The 26736-nt window shown below is 41.3% G+C and overlaps 1 protein-coding gene across 1 annotated transcript in view; it reads left to right on the forward strand.

The window, feature by feature from the left end:
* Pex3 (peroxisomal biogenesis factor 3) overlaps positions 1-26736 on the forward strand; it is a 44194-nt gene that overhangs the window by 3316 nt on the left and 14142 nt on the right. The window contains exons 2-9 of the mRNA XM_032894970.1: positions 3383-3514; positions 8547-8628; positions 13658-13701; positions 15196-15320; positions 15553-15619; positions 15719-15773; positions 17985-18150; positions 26139-26209. Coding sequence (XP_032750861.1) covers positions 3383-3514; positions 8547-8628; positions 13658-13701; positions 15196-15320; positions 15553-15619; positions 15719-15773; positions 17985-18150; positions 26139-26209 — 742 coding nt within the window. The remainder of the gene's footprint in view (positions 1-3382; positions 3515-8546; positions 8629-13657; positions 13702-15195; positions 15321-15552; positions 15620-15718; positions 15774-17984; positions 18151-26138; positions 26210-26736) is intronic.

Consider the following 26736-nt stretch of genomic DNA (forward strand, 5'->3'; position numbering starts at 1 on the left):
GTGCTTCAGAAAAATATAGACTCCTTCCTTCAGATTCTATTTCTTCAGGTGTAGAGTATAGTTCAGGAACGCCTCAGTGCTGAAATGGAGATGTCACCAAATGGACAAGTTCACTACTCGGCACTGAAAAAAGATTGAAATAGAATGCAAACATTAGAAATTGGGAATCTGGGCTGGAGAGATGGCTCAGCCGTTAAAGGCTAGGCTCACAACCAAATATATAAGAAATTGGGAATCTGCTTGATTGGAAGCAATGTTGATGGATTATTTTCAAATTGTTATTGAAAGTAGTTGTGCTATAGGAACTTTTCTCCCGGAAGACAAAACTAAGAGATGGTTTTAAAACAAATGATTTATACAAAGATATTTTGCTTAACTGGCCATGAAAGGAAACATCAAAACATTTTCGCTTTTTTTTTTTTTTTGGTATTTAGTAGATATTTTAATTGCTAATAATGAAGATTATAGCTACAGAGGAAATTTACAGCTATTTGATTTTACACATGAAAAAGATGTCTATGCAGTGGGAGTAAGCTGCCTGCTCCAAGTCACTTCACCAGCTGGCTGGTCCACATCACATTGCCAGTGAAGCGGAGACAGTCCTAAGTCTGTCTTAGCTAATGGCAGTTTTCTTTCTTTCATTAGTGTTTCCTAGAGACATTAGAAGAAGTCAGTTTGTGATTTTTATATATGAGATCCTAAGTGAACTAGACCTTGACTCGAAATATCAGTGCTAACTCAAGAAAAACAGTTTGTCTAGGACTTAAGCCCAATTTCATGTGTGACTTTTCTAGGGCTTCCATAATGAAACCTACCAAGTGAGAAACTTAAAAAACTAAAATTCATCTTATACTTTTGAAGTTAATAGTCCTGATCAAGGTGTCTGTGGGGTTTGTTCCTTCCGTCCTGTGAAAGGGATCCGTACTAGGCTGTGCCATGTGGTGGTCATCTTGTTTCACACTGGCTTTTGCAACTGGATACTGACTGCTGGAAAGCCACAGAGAACTTCCAGAAGCCTTCAAATTGTCTTTCCTTTGTACATATCTCTGTCTACCTTTTACCTTCCTCTCAGGACACTGGCCATGTGGGATTGAGGCCCACTGATCTCACTTTGTATTGACCTTATGTTCTCAGGTTCAGTATATCAGCCTGTGGCACGGGACAGGAGTGCACACAATTCAGCCCATTCTAGCTTTAGCTAAAATATACTGCACTTACCAAGTAAAGAGTGTCACATCAACGATTCATTTTGCAACATAACTTGAGAGATAATAATCACTGTGTGTGTAACCTTCAGTAATATGTTATGGAGATAAGGTACAAGCAGTATGTTCAGAACTAGGTGAACCAGAATTGCCTGTTGGAGGGTCACTTTGATAAATTTAAGTCAGTTTCTTCATTCTCTTGGGATCTTTGTGGTGAGGGAAGGGGAATAGGTTCTCACAGTACATCCCAGGTTCCCCTCAAAATGGTAAAAAGTCCTCCTGCCTCAACTGGACTTATGGGCATGAGCCCCATATGCCTCTCTTATTCTAATGGCTGTGCTGCTGTGATGTTACAGAAAAGACAGCCAATGAACAGCATTTATTGATTTCTCTTTGCTCTTGGAGCTTAATTATAATGCATGTATTTGTATGTGTAGTAACAACAACCATACTATTCCTATTCAGCACACAATTTTATGGAACCATCTAAAGATATATAACATCTTAAATCATCCACAACATCTGATTTAGTGAAAATAATTTAGGATATATTTGCTTTGCAGCTCCTGATGTCTACCTTGTCCTTGCTTGTGAGAAACGGACCTAATCCAACTATGTTAGGCATAATTCTTGAGGCCTTTTTGGAGATAGTATAAGCCCCAGACAGAGGAGATAAATGAGTGATGGTTAGCCCTCTGAGCCCTTGCTGCCAGGATTTATAATGAAATCAAGCTGTGGCACACATCGATACTTATTAGCAAACAAAAATGAAACAATAACACAGCCTCTTCTATAAGCTTGTTGAATTCTGACCTTTGGCACTATGACAAAATCATGTACCCAAAACAAAGGCAACTCTGTCATTGCTGTAACTTGTTGGATTTGGAGGACTTTTCTGGGTTCCAGGTTAAGCCATCCCTGAGGAAAAAGGCCTTGCGTCCATGTTTATAGAAATGGTACTAAAATGTTTCAGCTCATCAAGTTCTTAAACGCTTACTGAAATAGTCCACTTCTGCTATCCGTTGTACTGTTTAGTAAACTATCTGATGCCAATCCGAGATAGTTAGTTAAAACAAGCCATCTTGTGTGGGGGACTGCCTGAGGAAAGTAGTGGAGCAGCAGGAGTGGAGAGAAGTGGGAGTGGGGAGCAGGGCAGTGGTGACTGTGATCTCAGTGCGCTGTTACATGTGTGGAACTGACCAAAATAAAGGAGATACGACTGCCGCTGCGTCCTCATCACGTTTAACACTGGAATGCTCATCAGATTCCCAGTTAAGAAAACCAATGGCCACTCACCCAGTAGATGACAAAAATGCACCCCCTTACATCCTGTGCTGAAGACCTCACGACCCTGCCATATTTTACACCGTTGTGTTACGGTGCTGTCTTCCTGTTTCCTTTGTCATTTGAATTAGTAGTTTGTAGACAGTGTAAGTTATATTTTCTTATTTTCTCAGATGTTTTTCTAATACAGGGGTGGATAAATCCTGACGATATACCTTTCTCTCATTCCTTTAAATCTTTTACTGTAGAGATTTTTAAAGTTATGTGGCCATTGACGACAACATGGAAAATATAGAAAAGCAAACACAATCGCAATTATCACAGTTTATCTTACTTTAGAAATTAAATACGTACTTTTCTGTGTATCTGTTCCATTAAAACACAGACTTCCTGGATGTTATTTTATCACCTAATAGTATGAGGTAGACCTTTCCTCGACTCATTAACTATTTAGCAATGTGGTTTTTAATAACTACATAAGATACCATTATGTGAACAGATCATAATTTATTTAAATAATCCTCTGTTGCTGAATGTTTAGAATATTTTCAATTAACTATTAAAGATGCTGCCAGACTTTATAAATCCAATGCCTTTCTGCTTCTTGTCTGTTAATGTCTTCTTTTTTACTAGCTATATTAAAATATATTATATGCATGTAAAATAAATAAATAAATAAATATATAAGTAAACACTGTATCTCCTTTCCTTTTTCAGTTCTTTAATAAAAGTCTTTTAGAAACTGTATTTTCAGCTTGTCCCTAGTATCAACCTCATGATTTAATCAAAAGTGCTTAAAATATTGGTTAGAATTTTTAGTACTCCAGTTAATATACTACTTTGTTTTGTTTTGTTTTGTTTTGTTTTGTTTTGTTTTTTTAAATGACTTTTAGGAGTCTATATCCTGGGAAAATATGGACAGAAAAAACTTAGAGAAATACAAGAAAGAGAAGCTGCAGAGTACATTGCCCAAGCTCGGCGACAGTACCATTTTGAAAGTAACCAGAGGACTTGCAATATGACAGGTAAGCAGACGCATATATGTATCTATGTTAAAGTGCTTGTTGGTTTGTATTAATTCATAGCCTCAGGCTCCAGTGTATGGGAAAGATGAGGAACGTGTGATAAACCTACCCAATAGTCCTTTTAACAGAGATACGTAATTTCCACGTGAATTTTTAAAGCCGTATAAATACTCACTTATGCATTCATTCAGCAGATATTCACAGTGCCTGCCCCTGAGTGAGTAGGCAGTAAACAGAGTAAGATCCCCTGAGCTCCAGCAGGTTCTGGTGAAAAGAGAGCAAACAGCACAAAGGTAACCTTAGGCTGCAGTGGACCCAGTACAGAAAGGAAAGCTGGGAGGAGTAGACACCTCTGCAGAGTGTGGTCGGGGGCTCATGCCTCTGACCAGATGACGTATGCTGTAAAGTCTCATGGTACAATATGGAGAGCAAATGCCTGAGAGGAGAACGTGCTAGAAACAGTACAAGAACAGCACACAGGCACTCCAGCAAGGGAAAGCAGATGAGTGCTAGGAAGCAAAGCTGTGGAGAAAGGCCTGACCCACCCACGCGGCCTCGTAGGTCACAGCACAGAGCCCAAAGCCTATTAGGTCTCCAGCAGGACACTGTAGGACATAAGCGTTCCGCGACAGTGTCTGCTCAATCACTTAATTAATGGTAATAATGTAACTACCAGAGCCAGAAACCTACTGGGAAAAGGCCACAATACAGTCAGTCTGCTCAGTTTGAAGAGAGTAAGGAGTTAGGTTCTAACTGGGGTGATGCCTGGAAAACCAGTTTCTCAAATCTACGTCAAGTCTGTTCCTTCTACTGTTTAAAGCTTGTTTTTTCTCTCTGACATTTCTTTAAAGGCTACCTTAGAGGGAATTTACAAAGCTCAGTGTATCTCATTCCGCTTTACGAGTAGGCTTTTCTCTAGATCCGAGAGGACCTTATTGCTAGCTCACTTACTTCACGTTATAGAGGAAAAGCTAAGGTCAAAGAGAAGATAAGTTCACAGCTACATGCGAGTTTATATTTGGGTTTCTATAGGGTTCTGTGAAACCCTGTTCAGAAGTACTGGCCATAATGACAGCGCATGTGCACAGCCAGAATGACTGGGGCTCTCGGGAGAGGCTGGTACCACCAGGTCAGTTTCCAGTTTAATCTGTGTTCTTTGAGCTAATCTGAACCTCAGTTCTTCTTGTAAAATGACCTTTATAAAATTTCCTTCAGAAATGTATTGTGAAGGACCATGGATATAGCTCAGCTGGTGACAGTGCTTGCCTAGCACGCACAAAGCCCTGGAATTTGATCCACGTCCTAGCACTTGGGACACTTAGGCAGGAGGACTGTTTGATGGCAGCAGGGCCATATAGCTAGTCCCTGTTTAAAGTAGAGAAGTAGTGTGTGAGAAGACAGTGAGATTCCCCACATAAGATGCTCGGCACATAGACACTCAGCGCGTGGACTTAAAAATCACCTTGAACATGCGGTGCTACTGAGGACATGTCAGTGAGTGGTGAGAGAGTATGAAGTCTGCTTCAGATGATTGTGCAAGTTTTCACAAAATAGTAAAAGGTCACTTTTGGGATCTCAAAATACCTCTCACTTTGGCAAAACCCTGTGTCATACTGCGCCTCCCAGAATCAAATGGGAAGATGTATAAGCAATGCTTGGGGGAAATGCCTATGAAGAATAGTAGAGAGGGAGGAGGAACAGGAAAGAAGGGCTCTGTCACTTGGGAAAGGAAGAAGTGGAGGTAAGAAATACCAGAGCCAGGCACAGTGGTCCATACTTTTAGCCCCAGAGACTAACAGGAGGCAGAGACAAACAGTTCTTTATGGGTTCAAGGCCAACCATGTTCCAATACAGCTATAGTGAGACTGTGTCTAAAAAATTAAAAGCCTGAAATGATTCTTCCCAGTCTAAGAAAGCTTGGTGAGTTACCAGGTCCAGTTCCCTGGTAGAGGAGTTCCCACAAGAGTACTCATGAGCTAAGAGATATGAACACAGTAATGAATCTGCTGCTTCATTTCACTGCTCTTAGAAGGTGGAGCTGACGCATGTCGTGACCATCACAACCCTCAGCAGATAGCAGACTGCAGACAATTAAAAATAGCATAGCATGAAGGTAAAATACAGGTTCTCTAAAAAGCTTGACAAACTAACTTCCTGGTATGCATTTACAAGAGGATGCAAATAATGTGATTAGCCCTCTGCCTTAGAAATCTTTGATGGGCAGACCGTCGGCATGGAGGGCTTCAGTTTTCATCCAGGAGAGGTTAATGTCAGTTTATGAGGGAATGCTTCAGGGGTTTATCCTTTTCCTTTCTTGACTGAGAATTTACTGAAGACTGAGGAGAGAAGCTCATTACATTTACACATGACCTGATGTTTATTTGTGTAACTGACATCACTAATAAAGTTTCAGAATACAAAATACATTTTGTTTTTTGGACTGTGATAGATGAATTTTTTTGTGTGATGAGTCAATTTTACAGATTCAGAATGATGCATAGTATTTAATGAACATTGGAAATTCAAACTGAAAATAAACTATAATGAACAAACAGTACATTATGACTTCTAGAAATACTTAACTAAAGTAATTGGACTGTAGTAATGAATTGTGTGGTTTGGGTAGAGGATCACAGTATACTATGTGGTAGTCAAGATAGTGCATCCCTGCCTCTTACTTGCTAAGAAGATTCTAGATTATGTCTTTAGAACGCTCTCCCAAAAAAGAACGGTAACAGTAGCTTAGGCTATTCCATGAGCGAGTCAGTACTTTTGTAAATGTTGTAAATACCTCAATCCCCACAGCAGTCCTACAGGACAGGCCCTGAGTTACCTTCAACTTACAGATGAGAAAATGGAAGTACAGGTTCCAGCCTACACAGCTTCTGCAATCTGTGTCTGGATCAGAAATGTTTAGCATAGTGGGTGGAGCGATGGCTCAGAAGTTAAGAACTCAGAGGACCTGTGTTTGGTTCCCAGCATCCACATGGCAGCTCATAATCATGTCTAACTCTAGCTGCAGGGCATGCAACAACCTTTTCTGACCTCCACTGGCTCCTACACATACATTGTACATGGATATACATTCAGGCATGCACACACATACATGCGAAATAAATAGAATTTTTTTAAAATGTTGTAGAGAACAGACGACTGAAGATACAGAAGTTAATCTGCTCAGTGTTCATACAGATGGCTGGTGGAGAATAGGATAATCAGAAAGACTTTTCAAATTAAGTTGTTACATCCCATAATTGTTAAACTAGCTCTCCATAAACTCCATTTTCTGAATATAGGCCTTTTTATTTGTTTGTTTCTAAGGTAGCTTACACTTTCCCCTTATTAGTCATGAAAAATTGATTCCAAAATCTGAGGATGTTCAACTAGTCCATTAAGTGACATAGCATTTTCAGTGGCCTGTAGTTACCTGTCTATACACTTGGAATCACTTCTAGAGTACATTCACTGTAATAAAATGTGAGTGGCGGTTGGTGTGCTATTTAGGGGATAATACCAAGGAAAAAGAAGGCACGTGTCCTCTGACCTCATAGGTAGCAATGAATATCCTAGTAAGAGCACCAGTGGAAGGGGAAGCCCTGGGTCCTGCTAATACTGAACCCCCAGTGAACTAGACTGTTGGGGGGAGGGCGGCAATGGGGGGAGGGTGGGGAGGGGAATACCCATAAGGAAGGGGGGGGGGGGGATGTTTGCCGGGGGGAAGGAATAACACTCGAAATGTATATAAGAAATATTCAAGTTAATTAAAAAAAAAAAAAAGAATCGACCTGTCAATGTCCAAAAGTATTATCAGTAAGTACATTTGTTAATGTTTACCAAACATGACATTAAGTGCTTCTGTTACATTATGCCAAATAAAAAATCCACAATTCAATAAAAATGAATAAAGATAAGTTTGCACTTGAAAAAAAAAAAAAAAGAAGGCACGTGTCCAATACAGACACGATTTTCGAATATTTTAATCTGCAATTGTTTGAATCTATACATGCAAAGTCTACAGATACAGGGACTGTCTAGACATATACCAAGCCACATATACCAAGGTGACATTCTCATGTTTGAGCCCCTTCTTTAGCTAATGATCTCAACAGTCTAAGAAGCTAAAATATGCAGGGTGAGGTCGTTTACTGCAACTCCAGGGTGTGCAAGATGAGGAAGTGAAGTGTTGGGCAGCAGAGAGCCTGACATTTCCCATATAGGATTTTCTGTCTCATCAAGAGAGAAGAATTGTACACTCAACTTTGACCTTTAGAGGGTTCTATTTGTGATCTCTTGGGGTTTGCTTTGTTTGTGCTTTTTGTTTTTTAAACATTACTTGTCTCATGCTAGAAACCCCTCTTAATTTCTTCCTGTGCTTGTCCTCTGCCCCCTGTAGAGACTCGGGGTAGCTCCCGTGGCTCTGTTCTTACTTTCCCCATAGAGTCCTGAATCTCCCTTTGTCTTCACATTCTTCCCAGGAGTGACAGGTAATGCCACAGCCATTAGCAAAACCCAAACAGACCTGGGAGCACTCAAAGCTTAGACGGACACACTTATGTGCTTATTATAATAAACATGGTCTTCTAGTATAAGCAATATTTTCCTAGAATTATGAATATGAGACAAAAGGTATGACTATAAAATTGGTTGTTTTTATTTAATCAGAAATAAATTTACATTGGAATTTTGGAGAGTATAGAAAGGAAGGAAAAGGGATTATCTATAAACCATAGTTCAGAGAGCCCCCTGTTAACAGGAAGGACAGTCTTTCCATCCTGTCTTCTTCTTGCTCTTGTTTGCACCGCTCTGATTATGATATGATAATGTTGCAGTTAACATAAGCAGACACATGGTTTATTGGTGTGTACTGGTTGTATATACTTAGTAGTAATAATTGGAACCCTCTACCCTGGAGAGTTCCCCCCAACGCTTGCAAGTTGCTATTACTATTGTGTAGCCTAAAACAGTATGAATATCTCAATGACTGTGTTCATGCCATATGTGAGTGTCTTTTTTTTTTCTGTTTGTGGGACAGTGCTGTCCATGCTGCCAACACTGAGAGAGGCCTTAATGCAGCAGCTCAACTCGGAGAGTCTGACAGCTTTGTTGAAAAACAGGTAAAAGCACGCTATGTTCTTTGGCTTATTAGAATGCAGTCAACGGTTGTAGAATGAGCTAAGTACTTTAATGCATTCCTGTTTCCTTATTTTTAAATTAAAACTTAAAAATACATGTCATTTAATCCATATTTAATTTTATTTAAACTCTCGTTACGCAAATCATATGGAACAATAATATGTGTTGTCTTTATGTGAATATTTTCTATCATTTTACATTACTCAATAGTTTATTATTGAGTACTTATAGACTATATCCCTGCAGCAGAAATCTAAAACTAAAAGTCTTTCTGTTCAATATTGCACCTCTCATAGTGCTAGCAGTGTAGGAGAGTGTTTTAGAGAAGGACCATGACTCTGTAAGTAAGTGGCTGATGATAGGCAGTATAACATGAGCTATGATACTGATAGGTTATTGGGGCAGTTCAGAGAGCACCACCTGCGTACATAACCTAATGTGTGGTGTGTGTCTTGCACATAGGCATCAGAAATTAAATTCTGTGCTACGCTGAGGAGCGTTCCAGTAACAAATGACTGCTGCTTTGGATAATGTCCAAAATATGGACAGTGGTGGTTTCAATAAGTAAATTTTATGGCTGGAAGGGAGGGAGGGAGGGAGGGAGGGAGGGAAAGGACAGTGAGAGGAGAGAGACACAGGTGAGGAGGGAACTCCAGGAACCTATACATGTCCATGCTCACCACTGAGTTACACTCCCAAACCACTTAATCAAGTGGTTTATCTGAAATATTTTCTTGACTATAATGAGCCTCAGGTAGCAAGGCAGAAAGTACTATTTGCAATTCTGTGGCAATCCTGGTGCTAGGAGCCTTCCACACTTGCATGCTCTCATGTGATTTTCACAATATATCGGTGAGCCAGATGTTATCATCTGCATTTTGCAAGCAGAAACTAAGTACTGAGGCAGGTTAAGCAGCAAACTTGTGGATTTTTATAATCCTGAGATTGGACTCACATGAGTTAAACATTTTGCCACTTAGCTCAGAGAATGCTTCCCAAAATAATAATGAGCATATATTAAAACTTTTTCTCTGATTCAAATAGAATACCAGTGGCAGGTGATTTGTCATTCTTAGAAATAGACTGAATTTAATCTCCACTTTACAGATGTAAAGTATGGCTTATAAATTACTTTGTATAATTATATAAGAAGATATATGAACAAATAAATCACAGGCAAAAAGCAACTAATCACTGCTTGAATGTGCATAAATAAAGGACAGAAAATAGCTGTGATTGTCTTAGACGTTAGTCTTATTAAGAGGCAAAGACAGATTTAAATTGAGTTGGCCTTTTATATAAAAAACAACAGAAGGATAGCAGGTAAGTGTGGTGACTTTCCTCCTCCTCAGCAGGCGTCTCCACAAAGCTCTCCACTCCAGACGCTTAGGAGAGCTGCTCTTCGCCTCCTCAGGCCTTCAACTCAGTCTCCAGCACTAGGAAACAGACAAACGAAAACCTAATAAAATACCTTTCGGCTTAAGGCATTGAATTGACAAGCAAAGGGAAATTGGTTAAACATAGAACAATTCAAACATATTAATTCCAGGGTAAAATAAATTCTAAAAGAAAATACAGGAGTTTAGAAAAGGGTTGATTTTGCAAAATCCTGTGAAAACTTAACTCAGTACACAAGAAGGTAAATTTCTTAAATTCCAGAATTTAAGACGAATTGTAGTCTTCACTCAGTGCTTATAATTATGTTCCTTAATGTCATTTCCTTGCTTTCCTTGTACTTCGTAGTTTTGCAATTTATCGGTGTCCATTTGAAAAACATTTGTATAAAACAGACTAACAAGGCCTACCAGGTGACAGTCGCTTTTATAATCCAGTCATCTCTGGTTTCATAGAACCGGCCAGGCGAGCTCGTTTTCTTTTTGAACTCATTTGTTTGTAGCTGATGAGGGATAAACAAATGATCTGATAGCTTTGTTTCGGCAGGCGCATGATAGCAGAAAGGAGCCATCGTTGCTTGGGCATCTGGCAGGGAACCTCAGACATCCTCATCACAAGCAGTAGAGTGCTTGGCAAGCACTGACCTAAGCTTTAGGGAGATTCGTATTTCAGTGACACCACAGAGTCAAGCCGTGTTTAACCTGAAGCAGATGTCCACTTGAAGATTGTTTTGAAGAAAATCTACACGGATAGTACTTCCTGTTCTGTGTGGTTTGAAATCAGAATTACTTGAAAAGATAATTGTGTGTGTGTGTGTGTGTGTGTGTGTGTGTGTGTGTGTGTGTGTGTATGTGTGTGTACACACGTACATGTACACGCATGCACATATTTTGTTTTGCTTGTTTTCTGATCCTGAGAACCAGGACCTCAGACATAATGGGCAAGGGTTGTACCACTGAGCTACATTGAACCCTCAGGTGAAGATTTAAGCCTACAGGCACAGTCTGCTTATGATGATTATCAGTGCAGTTCTCCCTAGGCCGTTCACTCTGTCTCACCCACCAAGTGCCCCACATGACATAAGGTTCCAGTTCCCGTGCTCCAGTCTGCCTCTTTACAGATACTTCTAAAGACTTCCTACCTTCTAGTAATGGCTCGGCTTTAACTGTAATAACTAAATGTTTAAGGTCTAATTCACTGTAATTACACGGGGGTGGGTAGTATGTGCACATGAGTACTGGTGCCTGGAAAAGCATCAGACGGAGCTGGACCTGTAATTACTGCCCGTGTGAGCCCCAGTGAGCCACCGAGACCCACGCTCAGGGCCTCTGGAAGGGGAGTGTGTTCTCTCAACCTCTGAGCCCTCAGTCCACCCTGTAACCGAACTTCCTACTGAAACACAGATTTATGTCCCATTACAATAAGGATGATCGGCCTACATTTTGTTTCTTTGTGTTCTAGTAAATAATTTTCATTCTATTCTATAAAAATATTTATGCCAAATTGAAAGCAGTGAGAATATCGTTCTTTGACATAGGTGCTCTGAAAATACTGCCTTCTCTCTACATAGTGCAGTCACACAGTGCGGTGCTATACGTCACTCAAGATGCTTTTATTACATTCATTTACTTATTTATTATTTTATTATTACTTTATTTATGTTTTTCAAGATAGGGTTTCTCTATGTAGCCTAGGCTGCCCTAGAATTTTCCAACTCACCCACCTCTTCCTCCCAAGTGTTGTTATTAAAGGTGTGTGCCATGACCACCCACCTTTTCGGTGGTTTTTTTTTTTTTTTGGTTTTGATTTTTATTGAATTTATTTATTTTGTGTGTGCTAATAGCAGGATAATTTGCAGCAGTTAGCTCTCTGCTTTCACCATGTTGGTCCTGGGAATAAATTCAAGATCATTAAACTTGGCAGCAGGTCTTAATACCTACTGAATCATTTTGCTGGCCTACAGTATGTTTTTTAAATAAGTAATGCCCTTGTACTACTATGGACCGATCTCCCGGATACATTACTATTTTATTTTTTAGTAAATAAAGCTTCTGTAGTATGTCTGAATTTATTTAAGGAGCAGTTTTAAATATATTGAAAAATACAAACATGCTTATATTAAGCAATACAACAGAAGTGAAAACATGTTTAAATCATCCATGAATAGGGAAACATGATATTCAACATACAAGGTTATATCAATTTGGCTTTATAACTGAGTAAATATTTTATGTAATTATAAAGTGATTTAATTGTTAAATGTGATACCAGATACTTATAGTAAAATAAACTTGGTATAACCACAAAGACAGAAACTATGCCACATGTCTTTAAATCAGAAATATAATTAAATATTCTTAATGAAATGGATATCCCTGTTACATAGAACGTAAAAGCTCTAACCCGTCTGAATATTGCAGCACAAGTCCACACTACTGTGGTTGGACTCAGGGGGGAAGGAGATTAATGACTATGTTGTTGTCACTGACTTTTAGTGTGCACAAAACAAAATACATATATAAAGCTTGCTTTGAATTAAACTATGGGTATAAGCTTTAAATGTCTATCTTTAAATGTATACATATAAACACTACATAGATATCTAACAGCTTATTAGTCATTTTCCCCTTATAGTCAACAGGTCTTTTTCAAAGGGCTTACTTCGTTTTGTAATTTTGAAGTTTCCAGTCCAGACCAGGCAGATATATTTGCTCTGGGTCTCTGATGGTCCTTGTGGGTCAGTCACAGTAGAACAAGCTGTCACCTAATAGCCAAGAAGTAAAAAGAACAATACTAGATGGCCCAGGGTCTACAAATGCCCTGTAGGTGTCCTTAGTGACCTAGAACCTCCCTGTCCCTCCAGCTCAGTAAAGGTTTCCCTACCTCCCAGTGTGTCACCCTGATTACCAACCCTTTAATATGCAATCCTCTGAGACAACAGCACGCCAAACCATAGCACCAGCCTAGCTCACTGAGAATGATTAGAAACAATTCCTGATCCAGAGTCAAAGGTTGTGCTCTCTACCATTCCTAAGCACCAAGGACCAGAACTCTTAAAGAAATGTTAGTTCCAGATCTGCAACAGGCTTAGAACAGGATCAGCTCAGAATAGCTTTCCCTTTTAAAATTAAAGAGTAAAGGCTCAGGCAAAAAGATTTAAGAACCAACCTAAGAAGCCTCCAGTGGTGATTTGAAGAGCAGGAGGGAGAATATCTCCAGTTTGTTGAGCACCAAACGTATGTGTCAATCATGTGCTTAGAGTGACACTATAAGCAACACAAGCTGTGACTTAGCTTTGCTAAGGATCGACTTGAGTCTATGCAAGAAGATACGCAGAGGGGAGAGACTGCCCGGCTCGCTTGACGGTCTGAGTGTGCTCTGAGTGTGCTCAGACAGAGGGCAGGGATTGGAGGAGTGTGCACTAGCAAAGGTGCTCGTTAACTTATTGTTTTGTTATCTTGTTGTCTTTGTTTCTTCAATATTTGTATGTTCTTTGAATTTTTAAAATTTGTGAGTTGTTTTAATTTTAACTTAAAATAAAGCTCTATGTAGTTCAGAGTTATACTAGCATGTAGATTATTATTTTCATGTTTTCTGATTTTTTTTCCCCTTTAGGCCTTCAAACAAGCTGGAAATATGGGAGGATCTAAAGATAATAAGTAAGCCCGAGTGTTCTGTATGACAGCACATCTGTGAGCTATTTGTAACAGGAACTTTTTGTATCATAGTATGTACATGACTCTTCTTTCCCTATCTCACCGAATAGTCAGGTTTAAATCTAGATATTCATAAAGCAAGGGGTCAGTGTCTGTTTCCAGACAACACTTTGTTAGTGATGGTGGTGATATTGTTGTTTTAAGGTATGGTATAAAACTGTATATGCTTATGTTTTAAATATATTTTAAAGGAATTTTTTATCCAACCCAAATAGCAACTTTAATTTCATATTTTACACAAAATTTCATTAGTAATAAAAATTTCAATCAAAGACCATCCCTAGGCCTTTTATATATGTCTCAAATCTTCCTACCAGCAGGCTTTCCTGTTTCTCCATCCGTTTCAGCTAGCATAGTTCCCAAACGATGTCTTCCCTGTTGGAGGACACCTTCAACTTCTTGATGTCTCCCCTGTTGGAGGACACCTTCAACTTCTTGATGTCTCCCCTGTTGGAGGACACCTTCAACTTCTTGATGTCTCCCCTGTTGGAGGACACCTTCAACTTCTTGATGTCCTACATTTGCGTTCAGCTACTACCCTTTCTTGCATGCCCTGTGAACAGCTGTTTCAAAATTCTTTCTTCATTTCTTCACACCTACTCGTTGCTTCTACACCCTAGTTTCTGCTCTTGTCTCTATCCTAGCAGTCTTCATAGGTACCAGCAGTAGTCTCTGCTTCTGAGTCCCCTGGGACTTTCTCAGCTGGCCATACCGTTTGTCACCTGGACACCTGTGCTCCCTTCTCCGCCCTGAATGCTGTACTGGGCTGCTGGGAGGAGGAGTCTTTCTTTTTTTCTGTCCTCTCTACCTCATCCAAATCTCTCCTGGACTTCACTTTTACCTGTCACTGAAAGCAGGGGTTCTTCATTCTCTATCCTAAGTTCTAAGCTAGCTCTAAAGAGTTCTAAAGATACAACTTACTCAGGTCTTGCTTTGCCTTGTCCCATCTGCATGTCAATGCTGGAGAGAGATTCAGGGCGTCGTGAACACTAGGCAGGCATATACCAACAGAGTTTCATACCCAATTTGCTTTGCTTTCCCAGCATCTAACATATAATTCCTTTGTCCAATATATATTTGTAAGTAGTTCTTCAGTTGAGAAATCCTCCCTAGCCAAGCATGACACTAGCCTGCAATCCCAATACTGAGACAAGAGGATCCTGAGCTTGAGGCCTACCTCGGCTAGGGAGTAAGACCCTGCTTAAAATCAAAAGACTGGGGAGGAAGGGAAGGGGACCTAAAATATTATATGTATGTTATAAAGAGATCCATTAAGTATAAAATATTTTAAATTGATATATTTTTGTTCTTGATCCATTTTACTGTTATAGTTGCTAAAGTTAGCTTATTAAAAAGTAGTCAAAGAAATAGGTCATGATTTTATACATTTATTGGTGTTTTAGTCACAATGCCTAAGGGTTTCTCTTCTCTCTGAAGGTTTCACAAGAAGTATTGTAGCTGTGTACAGCACGTGTATGCTGGTGGTTCTTTTGCGAGTCCAGCTGAACATAATTGGTGGATATATTTACCTGGATAATGCAACAGTTGGCAAAAATGGCACTGTAAGTTTAACAGACCTGAGTGCACGCTGCTTTGTCTTTCAGGAGGTTCAGTGTTTAACTAAATGTACCTGTTCTGAGTACTCTGACTATTAATCAGCTCTGACACTCAGACTTGTACACTGATGACTGACTGTAATGTTATGATGGGTGTCTTTGGAAAGTGGGCCCTTGAGGTGTGGTAAAGAGTGTTTTCCTTTAGAGGCTCCTTTAACTCTGTTTCTGTTCTACACAGAGCATCCTAGCTCCCCCAGATGTACAGCAACAGTATTTATCAAGTATTCAACACCTCCTTGGAGATGGTAAGATTCCAGTCTGCATGAAGCACGTTTATATTGTAGAGAGAGGTTTTAAGTGAACAAGGCTCTGTTTTCTTTTTAATTTTGCTTTTCCATTGATAGGCCTGACAGAGTTGGTCACTGTCATTAAACAAGCTGTGCAGAGGATCTTAGGAAGGTATGCCATGCTCCTGTCTTTTCTGACTTCCTAGTTCTGGTGAACAAAATAAAAGTTAGAGCTGCTCATGATGGCACAGTTCTGCCCTCCCAGGTACTCTAATGCTGAGGCAGGAGGATCCCCAAGGCTTTTCAAGGCTTACAGATAAGGCCCACTCAGTCAAATTAGTGGACTCTGTCTCCAGATTTAAAGATAGGGAAAAAGTAGGTGTGGAGTGTGCACATGTAGAGCATTTACGTGCTCTGTGTGCTTGAGGTCTGCGTTCACTCCTTAGTACTGCAGAGCAAAGGTGGGATAGCAGGTCTGTCCTAGTGAACTGGGAATCTGAGGGGGATGGCGGGTCTGTCCTAGTGAACTGGGAATCTGAGGGGGATGGCGGGTCTGTCCTAGTGAACTGGGAATCTGAGGGGATGACGGGTCTGTCCTAGTGAACTGGGAATCTGAGGGGATGACGGGTCTGTCCTAGTGAACTGGGAATCTGAGGGGATGACGGGTCTGTCCTAGTGAACTGGGAATCTGAGGGGATGACGGGTCTGTCCTAGTGAACTGGGAATCTGAGGGGATGGTGGGTCTGTCCTAGTGAACTGGGAATCTGAGGGGATGACGGGTCTGTCCTAGTGAACTGGGAATCTGAGGGGATGGCAGGTCTGTCCTAGTGAACTGGGAATCTGAGGGGATGACAGGTCTGTCCTAGTGAACTGGGAATCTGAGGGGATGACGGGTCTGTCCTAGTGAACTGGGAATCTGAGGGGATGACGGGTCTGTCCTAGTGAACTGGGAATCTGAGGGGATGACGGGTCTGTCCTAGTGAACTGGGAATCTGAGGGGGATGGCAGGTCTGTCCTAGTGAACTGGGAATCTGAGGGATGACAGGTCTGTCCTAGTGAACTGGGGAATCTGAGGGGATGTGGTTCTGTCCTAGTGAACTGGGAATCTGAGGGGATGACAGGTCTGTCCTAGTGAACTGGGAATCTGAGGGGATGACGGGTCTGTCCTAGTGAACTGGGAATCTGAGGGGATGACAGGTCTGTCCTAGTGAACTGGGAATCTGAGGGATGGTGGGTCTGTCCTAGTGAACTGGGAATCTGAGGGGATGACGGGTCTGTCCTAGTGAACTGGGAATCTGAGGGGGATGACGGGTCTGTCCTAGTGAACTGGGAATCTGAGGGGATGACAGGTCTGTCCTAGTGAACTGGGAATCTGAGGGGATGGCGGGTCTGTCCTAGTGAACTGGGAATCTGAGGGGATGGCGGGTCTGTCCTAGTGAACTGGGAATCTGAGGGGGATGGCAGGTCTGTCCTAGTGAACTGGGAATCTGAGGGGGATGGCGGGTCTGTCCTAGTGTGAATCTGGGAATCTGAGGGGATGGCGGGTCTGTCCTAGTGAACTGGGAATCTGAGGGGATGACGGGTCTGTCCTAGTGAACTGGGAATCTGAGGGGATGACGGGTCTGTCCTAGTGAACTGGGAATCTGAGGGGATGACGGGTCTGTCCTAGTGAACTGGGGAATCTGAGGGGATGACAGGTCTGTCCTAGTGAACTGGGAATCTGAGGGGATGACAGGTCTGTCCTAGTGAACTGGGAATCTGAGGGGATGACGGGTCTGTCCTAGTGAACTGGGAATCTGAGGGGATGGCGGGTCTGTCCTAGTGAACTGGGAATCTGAGGGGGATGGCAGGTCTGTCCTAGTGAACTGGGAATCTGAGGGGGATGGCAGGTCTGTCCTAGTGAACTGGGAATCTGAGGGGATGACGGGTCTGTCCTAGTGAACTGGGAATCTGAGGGGATGACGGGTCTGTCCTAGTGAACTGGGAATCTGATACAGACACCAACCCTGAATATGTGCTACAGTCTACTGTATCAGTGTCACCTTCTTCACACTGGGGAATATGTTTCAGATTATTGTTTATTAACTGGTTTCCAAACAAATTAGAAATATAAAAATACTTCTTTAAAATCTACCTACCTGTCCCTTCCACTAATAAGAGCTACAGTAATGACAGGGCTTTCCTTGTGAAATCTGTGTGAACGCTCACGGTGGCTCTGTAGTCATGGCCTTGTCTGGTGGCTGGCTTCCCAGTCCATTCCAGTCTAGCAGCGTCAGGTGAGACTACACAGGACAGAGTTTCAGATCCCAGCTTACTAGAAAAGGAGCGCTGGGAAGGGTGTCCTGCCATTCCACTCATCTGACTCGCTTTCCTGTATTTCTAGTATTTCTCTTAAACATTCCTTGTCCCTTTTGGACTTGGAGCAGAAACTGAAAGAAATAAGAACTCTTGTTGAGCAACATCGATCTTGCTGGAACGAGAAAGACGCGTCCAAGTCCTCCCTGTGCCACTACATGATGCCAGACGAGGAGACGCCGCTGGCAGCGCAGGTACTGTTCAGAACCACCTCTTTCTTATGTTTTAGATAAAACAAGTAATGTATTCTCTAAGAAACAATATTTAACTAAAAACAAAGAGTGTTTTAAGAATTGTATTTGACACAGCGGACTGAAACTGCTCCTGCCTAGAAAGTGTGCCATTTGCACTGTAGCCCAGGCAGGGCAAGAGCTCGGACACACGCTTGCCGCTGCCTCCCACCGCTCCCTGCCTTCCCTCCATTTTGGGTTTTTTGTTTGTTTATTTTTTGAGGCCACTGCTTAGATCGCTAAGGTCGTACCAACTTTCCGGGCTCCTGTGAGCTGGGATTACTGGTGTGTTCCACCACACCTGGTTTCTAGAAATTAAATTCCGAACGAGAGAGGTGGGAAATACACGTCGTTCTGACGTAAATAAAATGGGTAGTGTCATTCTAAAAAAAGAAAAAAAGAATTTTATTTAATGTTTAGAAATTCTTGGTTTTTTTGATTTTTGGGGTTTTTTAAATTTTTTTATTAAATATATTTCTTACATTTCAAATGTTATTCCCCTTCCCAGTTTCCTGTCCATAAGCCCCCATCCCTCCCCCTCCCCTCCCTTATATGGTAATTCCTCGATACATCCACCTTACTCCCCCCCCCCCCATATTCCCCCCCCCGGGGGTCCACCCTTGGCCGGCCCAAGGCCTTCCCCTCCCCACAAGGCTATTCTCTGCTACCTATGAGGTTGGAGACCTGGGTCAGTCCATGTATAGTCTTTGGGTAGTGGTTTAGTGCCTGGGAGCTGTGGTTGGTTGGCATTGTTGTTCTTATGGGGTTGCCAGCTCCTTCACCTCTTTCAATCCTTCCTCTGATTCCCCCCAAGGCGGTCCTGTTCTCAGTTCAGTGGTTTGCTGCTGTCCAATTGACCTCTGTATTGGACATGCTCTGGATGTGTCTCTCAGGAGAGATCTACGTCTGGTCCCTTTCAGCATGCATTTTCTAGCTTCATCCATCTTATCTAGTTTTGGTGGCAGTATATATACGGGCCACGTATGGGGCAGGCTCTGAATGGCCGTTCCTTGAGTCACTGCTCTAAACTTTGCTTCCATATCCCCTCCTATGGTTATTTTTTCCCCTTTTAAGAAGGAGTGGAAGCATCCGCATTTTGGTCATCCTTCTTGAGCTTCCTGTGATCTGTGGATTGCATCTTGGGTAATTCGAGCATTTGGGCTAATATCCACTTATCAATGAGTGCATACCAAGTGTGTTTTTCTGTGATTGAGTTACCTCACTCAGGGTGATATTTTCTAGTTCATTCCATTTTCCTATGAATTTCATGAAGTCATTGTTTTTGGTAGCTGAGTAGTACTCCATTGTGTAGATGTACCACATTTTCTGTATCCATTCCTCTGTTGAAGGGCATCTGGGTTCTTTCCAGCTTCTGGCTATTATAAATAAGGCTGCTATGAACATAGTGGAGCATGTGTCTTTGTTGTATGTTGGGGCATCTTTTGGGTATACGCCCAGGAGAGGTATAGCCTCTCAGCTCAGGAATATCGAATGGCCAAAAAGCACCTAAAGAAATGTTCGACATCCTTAGTCAGCTTGGAAATGCAAATCAAAACAACCCTGAGATTTGATTTCTTCCCTTCCAATTTGTAACCCTTTGACCACCTTTCGTTGCCTGATTGCTCTGGCTAGGATTTCGAGTACTATATTGAATAAGTAGGCAGAGAGTGGGCAGCCTTGTCTAGTCCCTGATTTTAGTGGGATTGCTTCAAGTTTCTCTCCATTTAGTTTGATGTTAGCTACTGGTTTGCTGTATATGGCTTTTACTATGTTTAGATATGGGCCTTGAATTCCTGACCTTTCCAAGACTTTTATCATGAAGGGGTGTTGAATTTTGTCAAATGCTTTCTCAGCATCTAATGAGATGGTCATGTGTGGTTCTTATCTTTGAGTTTGTTTATATAGTGGATTACATTGATGGATTTTCATACATTAAACCATCCCTACATCCCTGAGATGAAGCCTACTTGATCATGATAGATGATCGTTTTTGATGTGTTCTTGCAAATTCGATTTGCAAGAATTTTATTGAGTATTTTTGCATCAAAATTCATAAGGGAAATTGGTCTGAAGTTCTCTTTCTTTGTTGGGTCTTTGGGTGGTTTCAGTATAAGAGTAATTGTGGCTTCATAGAAGGAATTGGGTAGTGCTCCTTCTGTTTCTATTTTGTGGAATAGTTTGGATAGTATTCGTATGAGGACTTCTATGATGGTCTGATAGAATTCTGCATTAAACCCATCTGGTCCTAGGCTTTTTTTTTTTTTTTTTTTTTTTTTTTTGGTTGGGAGACTTTTAATAACTGCTTCTATTTTTTTAGGGGTTATGGGACTATTTAAATGGTTTATCTGATCCAGATTTAACTTTGGTACCTGGTATCTGTCTAGAAAATTGTCCATTTCATCCAGATTTGCCAGTTTTGTTGATTATAGGCTTTTGTAGTAGGATCTGATGATTTTTTGAATTTCCTCAGATTCTGTTGTCATGTCTCCCTTTTCATTTCTGATTTTGTTAACTTGGATACTCTCTCTGTGCCCTCTGGTTAGCCTGGCTAAGGGTTTATCTATCTTGTTGACTTTCTCAAAGAACCAGCTCCTGGTTTTGTTGACTCTTTGTATAGTCCTTTTTGTTTGTCCTTGGTTGATTTCAACCCTGAGTTTGATTATTTCCTGCCTTCTACTCCTCTTGGTTTTATTTATTTATTTTTGTTCTAGAGCTTTTGGGTGTACTGTCAAGCTGTTGATGTATGCTCTCTCCTGTTTCTTTTCGCAGGCACAGAGCTATGAGTTTTCCTCTTAGTACCACTTTCATTGTCTCCCATAAGTTTGAGAATGTTGTGTCTGCATTTTCCTTAAATTCTAAGAAGTCTTTAATTTCTTTCTTTATTTCTTCCTTGACCAAGTTGTCATTGAGTAGAGCATTGTTCAACTTCCATGTCTATGTGGGCTTTCTGTCATTATTGTTTTTATTGAAGACCAGTCTTAGCGCATGATGATCTGATAGGATGCATGGAATTATTTCTATCTTCTTGTATCTCTTGAGGCCTGTTTTGTGACTGATTATATGGTCAATTTTGGAGAAGTTCCATGAGGTGCTGAGAAGAAGGTATATCCTTTTGATTTAGGATGGAATGTTCTATAAATATCTGTTAAATCCATTTGGTTCATAACTTCTGTTAGTTTCTCTATGTCTCTGTTTAATTTTGTTTCCATGATCTGCCCGTTGATAAGAGTGGGGTGTTGAAATCTCTTACTATTATCATGTGAAGTACAATGTGTGCTTTGAGCTTTAGTAAGGTTTCTTTTATGAATGTAGGTGCCCTTGCATTTGGAGCATAGATATTTAGAATTGAGAATTCATTTTGGTGGATTTTTCCTTTGATGAATATGAAGTGTCCTTCCTTATCTTTTTTAATGACTTTTGGTTGAAAGTCAATTTTATTTGATATTAGAATGGCAACTCCAGCTTGTTTCTTCAGGCCATTTGCTTGAAAAGTTGTTTTTCAGCCATTTACTCTGAGGTAGTGTCTGTCTTTATCTCTGAGGTGTGTTTCCTGCGTGCAGCAAAATGCTGGGTCCTCTTTATGTATCCAGTCTGTTAGTCTATGTCTTTTTATTGGGGAATTGAGTCCATTGATGTTGAGAGATATAGAATAGTGATATAGAATCGCTTCCTGTTATTTTCATTATTAGAGGTAGAATTTTGTTTGTTTGTCTCTCTTTTGGGTTCATTGCAAGGAAATTATATTCTTGCTTTCTGTACAGTGTAGTTTCTCTCCTTGTGTTGGAGTTTTCCATCTATTATCCTTTGTAGGGCTGGATTTGTAGAAAGATATTGTGTAAATTTGGTTTTGTCCTGGAATATCTTTGTTTCTCTATGTTAATTGAGAGTTTTGCTGGATACAGTAACTTGGGCTGGCATTTGTGTTCTCTTAGGGTCTGTATGACATCTGTCCAGGATCTTTTGGCTTTCATAGTCTCCGATGAGAAGTCTGGTGTAATTCTGATAGGTCTGCCTTTATATGTCACTTGACCTTTTTCCCTTACTGCTTTTAATATTCTTTCTTTGTTTTGTGCATTTGGTGTTTTAACTATTATGTGACAGGAGGAATTTCTCTTCTGGTCCAATTATTTGGAATTCTGTAGGCTTCTTGTATGTTTATCTCTTTCTTTAGGTTAGGGAAGTTTTCTTCTATAATTTTGTTGAATATATTTACTGGCCCTTTAAGTTGGGAGTCTTCACTTTCTTCTACACCTATTATCCTTAGGTTTGATCTTCTCATTATGTCCTGGATTTCCTGTATGTTTTGGGCTAGGAGCTTTTTGCATTTTACATTATCTTTGATTTTTGTGTTGATGTTTTCTATAGTATCTTCTGTCCCTGGGATTCTCTCATCTATCTCTCATATTCTGTTGGTGATGCTTGTATCTATGGCTCCTTGTCTCTTCCTGTCCCCGCCAGCGGGGACCCAGTTATTCAGGGTCCCGAAGGGGCGCTACCCTTGGGCCTAAATGGGGGGCGAGAGAAGAAGGAGACCAAGCAAGATTCTGTTGTCAAGGTCTCGTTTATTGGGATGAACGTTACAGCTTTTAAGGCTTTCAGGTAGGGGAGTGACCTTTGTGAAACATGAAGGAGGGGGAGATGAGGGTATAGGCAATGATAGCTGGAGGCAAAGAAGTCAGGCGATGAGGTCAGGTGGTGGAGACACTGGGTGTAGACTGAGGAGATAACTGGTATCTGCTAAGGGAGCTGAGGCATCCCTTGAATGTTATACTCCTGTGCCGTAAATTCATGGGAGAGGCTTTGTCCAACAATCTTAAGACTTATGGCAGTCATCTTAGGAGTGAGTCTCTGTGGCCAAACAGCCCAGAGTCACCTAGCCACTTTGAGCCAAGCAGTCAAAAAGCGGCTAGGCCCAAATCCAATATGGCTCCGTGCATCTTCCTTAGGTTTTCTATATCCAGGGTTGTCTCCCTTTGTGCTTTCTTTATTGTTTCTATTTCCATTTTCAATTCATTCACCTGTTTGGTTGTGTTTTCCTGCAATTCTTTCGGGGAGTTTTGTGTTTCCTCTCTAAGGGCTTCTACTTCTTTACTTGTGTTTTCTTGCATTTCTTTAAGGGAGTTCTTTATGTCTTTCTTAAAGTCCTCCATCATTATCAAAAAATGTGATTTTTAAATCTAAATCTTGCTTTTCTGGTGTGTTTGGATATCCAGTATTTTCTTTGGTGGGAGAACTGGTCTCTGATGATGCTAAGTAGTCTTGGTTTCTGTTGCTTAGGTTCCTGCGCTTGCCTCTAGCCATTGGGTTGTCTCTGGTGTTTGCTTGTCTTGCTGTTTCTGAGAGTGACTTGACCCTGCTGTAGGCCTCTGTGTCAGCTCCTGTAGAACTGTTTTCCTGTTTTCTCTCAGCCTTTCCTGAGAACAGGTGCTCTGATTTCAGGTGCGTACGTGTTCCCAGTGACTGTCTTCCAGCTCTAGGAGCAGGCAGGAATCAGAAAGACCCTGCCCCTGATTGCTCCTAGGTACTTGTACCCAGTGGGCACAGTTGGCACTATGTGATTCCCTCTTGAGTCTGGACTGTGGGCAGAGGGTAGTCTCCTCTGACTTCTCAGGAGTGTCCACACTTCTGAGGGTCCAGCTCTCTCCCCCACAGGATTTGGGTGCAGGGAGCTGTTTGGCTGGTTCAGTTCAGTCCTGGGCACAGACCAGAACTGAGGGTACCGGCGGCTGTCTGTTCCTATATCCCTGAGTCCAGAGGCACTGTGCAGGTTCCCCTTGGACCGGGGATGTGGGCAGAGGTGTGCAGAGGTGGCAATCTGCCCTGCGGTGTCAGGATGTCTGCAGTCCTGGGTATTCAGCTCTCTTCTCCACGGGATTTGGGTGCAGGGAATTCTCATAACCATTTCTAATTGTCTAATTCATACCATGTTTCTTTTTTTTATTGGATTACTTTTATTTACATTTCAAATGTTATCCCCTTTCCCATCCCCCTCCCCCTTGTTCTATGAGGGTGTTCCCCCTCCCCAACCACCCTCCTTCCTGCCTCCCCCACAACATTCCCCTACATTGGGGGGTGCAGCCTTGACAGGACCAAGGGCTTTTCCTTCCATTGGTGCCCAACAAGGCCATCCTCTGCTACATATGCAGCTGGATACATTTTCACTTCAGTTTGCAGTTTAATGAAACTAGGAGTACATTCAAATTTGCTTAAATTCATGACCTCTTTTTCTTTAATTATTGTTACATATATATATTGCATGCATGCATGCATGCACGCGCACACACACACACACACACACACGATTAAAAAAATGAAACCTTTTTTAAAAGAAGGAATAATGGCTATCGGTCAGTAACCAGAGGAAGCTCTAAGCACTCAGGTGAGAAGCAGACAAGACCTAGTGTAACACTAGATCTGGTGTTACTGTTTGCCAGTGTGTCCTGAGAGGCATTACAGAATCTTTTGATTGTGATGTGGTTCCATGAGTGAAAAATAGAATAAAAGATTTACTTTCAAGTCTTCAAGCCATAAAAAAAAAGAAGAACAATACAAACACCAAAAGTTTTTGCTTATATAACTATTTTTTAAATTAGTAAGTTTTTTACATTATTATTATTTATAGGTTCAGTGGTGTCCATTCTTTGCCATTGGAAAGTAATAGCTCGAGAAGCCTGGAGCAGATCTCTCTTTAGCAGGCGGCCCTGCAGACTACAGTGTTCATTACCACTGCTCAAGGGCTTTCTTGTAGCCCAGACACTCAGTGACGATCTGTTTGGGTGCTGAGAGAGACTACATGATTAAGCAAGAGAGTAGTAAAAAGAAAAGTAGGAGAGAAGGAAAAGAAAGAAAAGTTGTGATCCATCCAGAGAGTTTTGTGAGTGTAAGGACGACAGGCGAGACGTAATTAATGACGGAGCCAGCCCACGTGTGCACTCAGGAGGCAGGAGGGCCACTAAGTTCAAACAGAGAAGAGAGATTAACGAAAGAAATTAGCAAATTACTATAGAGTAGGATCTCACTGAATGCAACAAGGGGATTCAAAAAGTCTAAACCTGTAAAACAGCTTCCAAATTAGAGTTAGAATTAGAACTCAACAGTGGTACAAAGGGAAAGGATGGAAGGATGGAGTGGACTGAGGGAAGAGAGGAGTGAGGACCCAGGCCGCACTGAGTTTAACTGAGATGACACGAGGAGCCTCCGCGGTTACAATAAACAGAAAGGGGGGAAGGGGAAGGAGAGACAAACACAAAACCTCACACATCCTGATAGAACGTCTCAGTAGCGCAAGAAAAGAAGCAGACTTGTTTGCGGTGTGCTGCTCTGCACTGTGTGTGTGTGTGTGTGTGTGTGTGTGTGTGTGTGTGTGTGTGTGTGTGTGTGTGTGTGTGGTGCATCCATGTAGGTGTGTAGGTGGTACAGACGACAGCCCAGAGCAGGTGTGTCTCGCTCTGTGGCTCTGAACTGGACTGCATTGAGACAGGCGTTCACTGAACCTGAACCCGACCTTCTGCCTGGACGAGCCGGCCAGCAAGTTCTCTGTCCTCGGTGCCCAGGTTGTAGGCATGTGTAGCCAGACTGGATGTTCACATGAGCGCTGGGGATTCACACCCAGGTCTCTAGACTTGTGGTGCAAGGACTCTGACGTGCTGAGCCAGCAGTCTGTCCCGTTACTCTTAATATCTCTTTCTTGTCTTTGTTTACTGATGCCAGAAAAACCCAGAACAGACCAAATAAGGAAAGCTTTACAAAGTGCTTCAATTCATGTTTTAAATACAACCTACACATTTATATAAACCTTTATATACATGTTTTTTCATTTGACAGGTTTTTTTTTTGTTGTTGACAAAGCAGAGATATTCAAGTTTCCCAGATGCTTATGTTTTTATTGTGATTACTTCATTCTTGACTTTGTAATGTTTGTAACTCTAAAGTGTAGATTTTTTATTTTACAGGCTTATGGGCTTTCTCCCAGAGATATTACCACTATTAAACTTCTCAATGAGACAAGAGACATGCTGGAAAGGTATGTAGAGTGCATGTAAATGTTACCTGTATTTTCAATGTAAATAAGACCATTTTTCTAGTGTTTCCTGAGCAAATATTTAATATTTTATCTGAAAATTAAAATTTTGATCTATTCCCTCCCTTAGTAGGATTTCCTATCTAAGGTAGAAGGAAACAGAGTTTTTTTTTTTTTGTTTTTGTTTTTGTTTTTTTTAAGTAGATTACATGTGGCCATTTTCATGCAAGCTTATAGAACACTTGGAGTATAGCCCCCATTCCTGCGGGCCTCTCCTTTATTCTGCATGGTCCCTGTTCCTTGATACTCTCTCCCTTACCACCCCTCTCCCCAACCAATAGTCCTACTCATTCCCCTAGACAGCTTCGCTTCTTCTTCATGTCCTATCTATGCACGATTCTGTGTGTACATAAAGCATGGGACCCACAAGTGAGAAAGTGATGTCGCCTCTTCCGGGGCTGGCCTCAGTTCCTCAACACGATGATCCCTAGTTGCATCTCTTCCTGCGGACGTTACCACTGTGTGAACCC

Source organism: Rattus rattus, chromosome 2, assembly GCF_011064425.1.
Source record: "Rattus rattus isolate New Zealand chromosome 2, Rrattus_CSIRO_v1, whole genome shotgun sequence".
NCBI classification, from domain to species: Eukaryota; Metazoa; Chordata; class Mammalia; order Rodentia; family Muridae; genus Rattus; species Rattus rattus.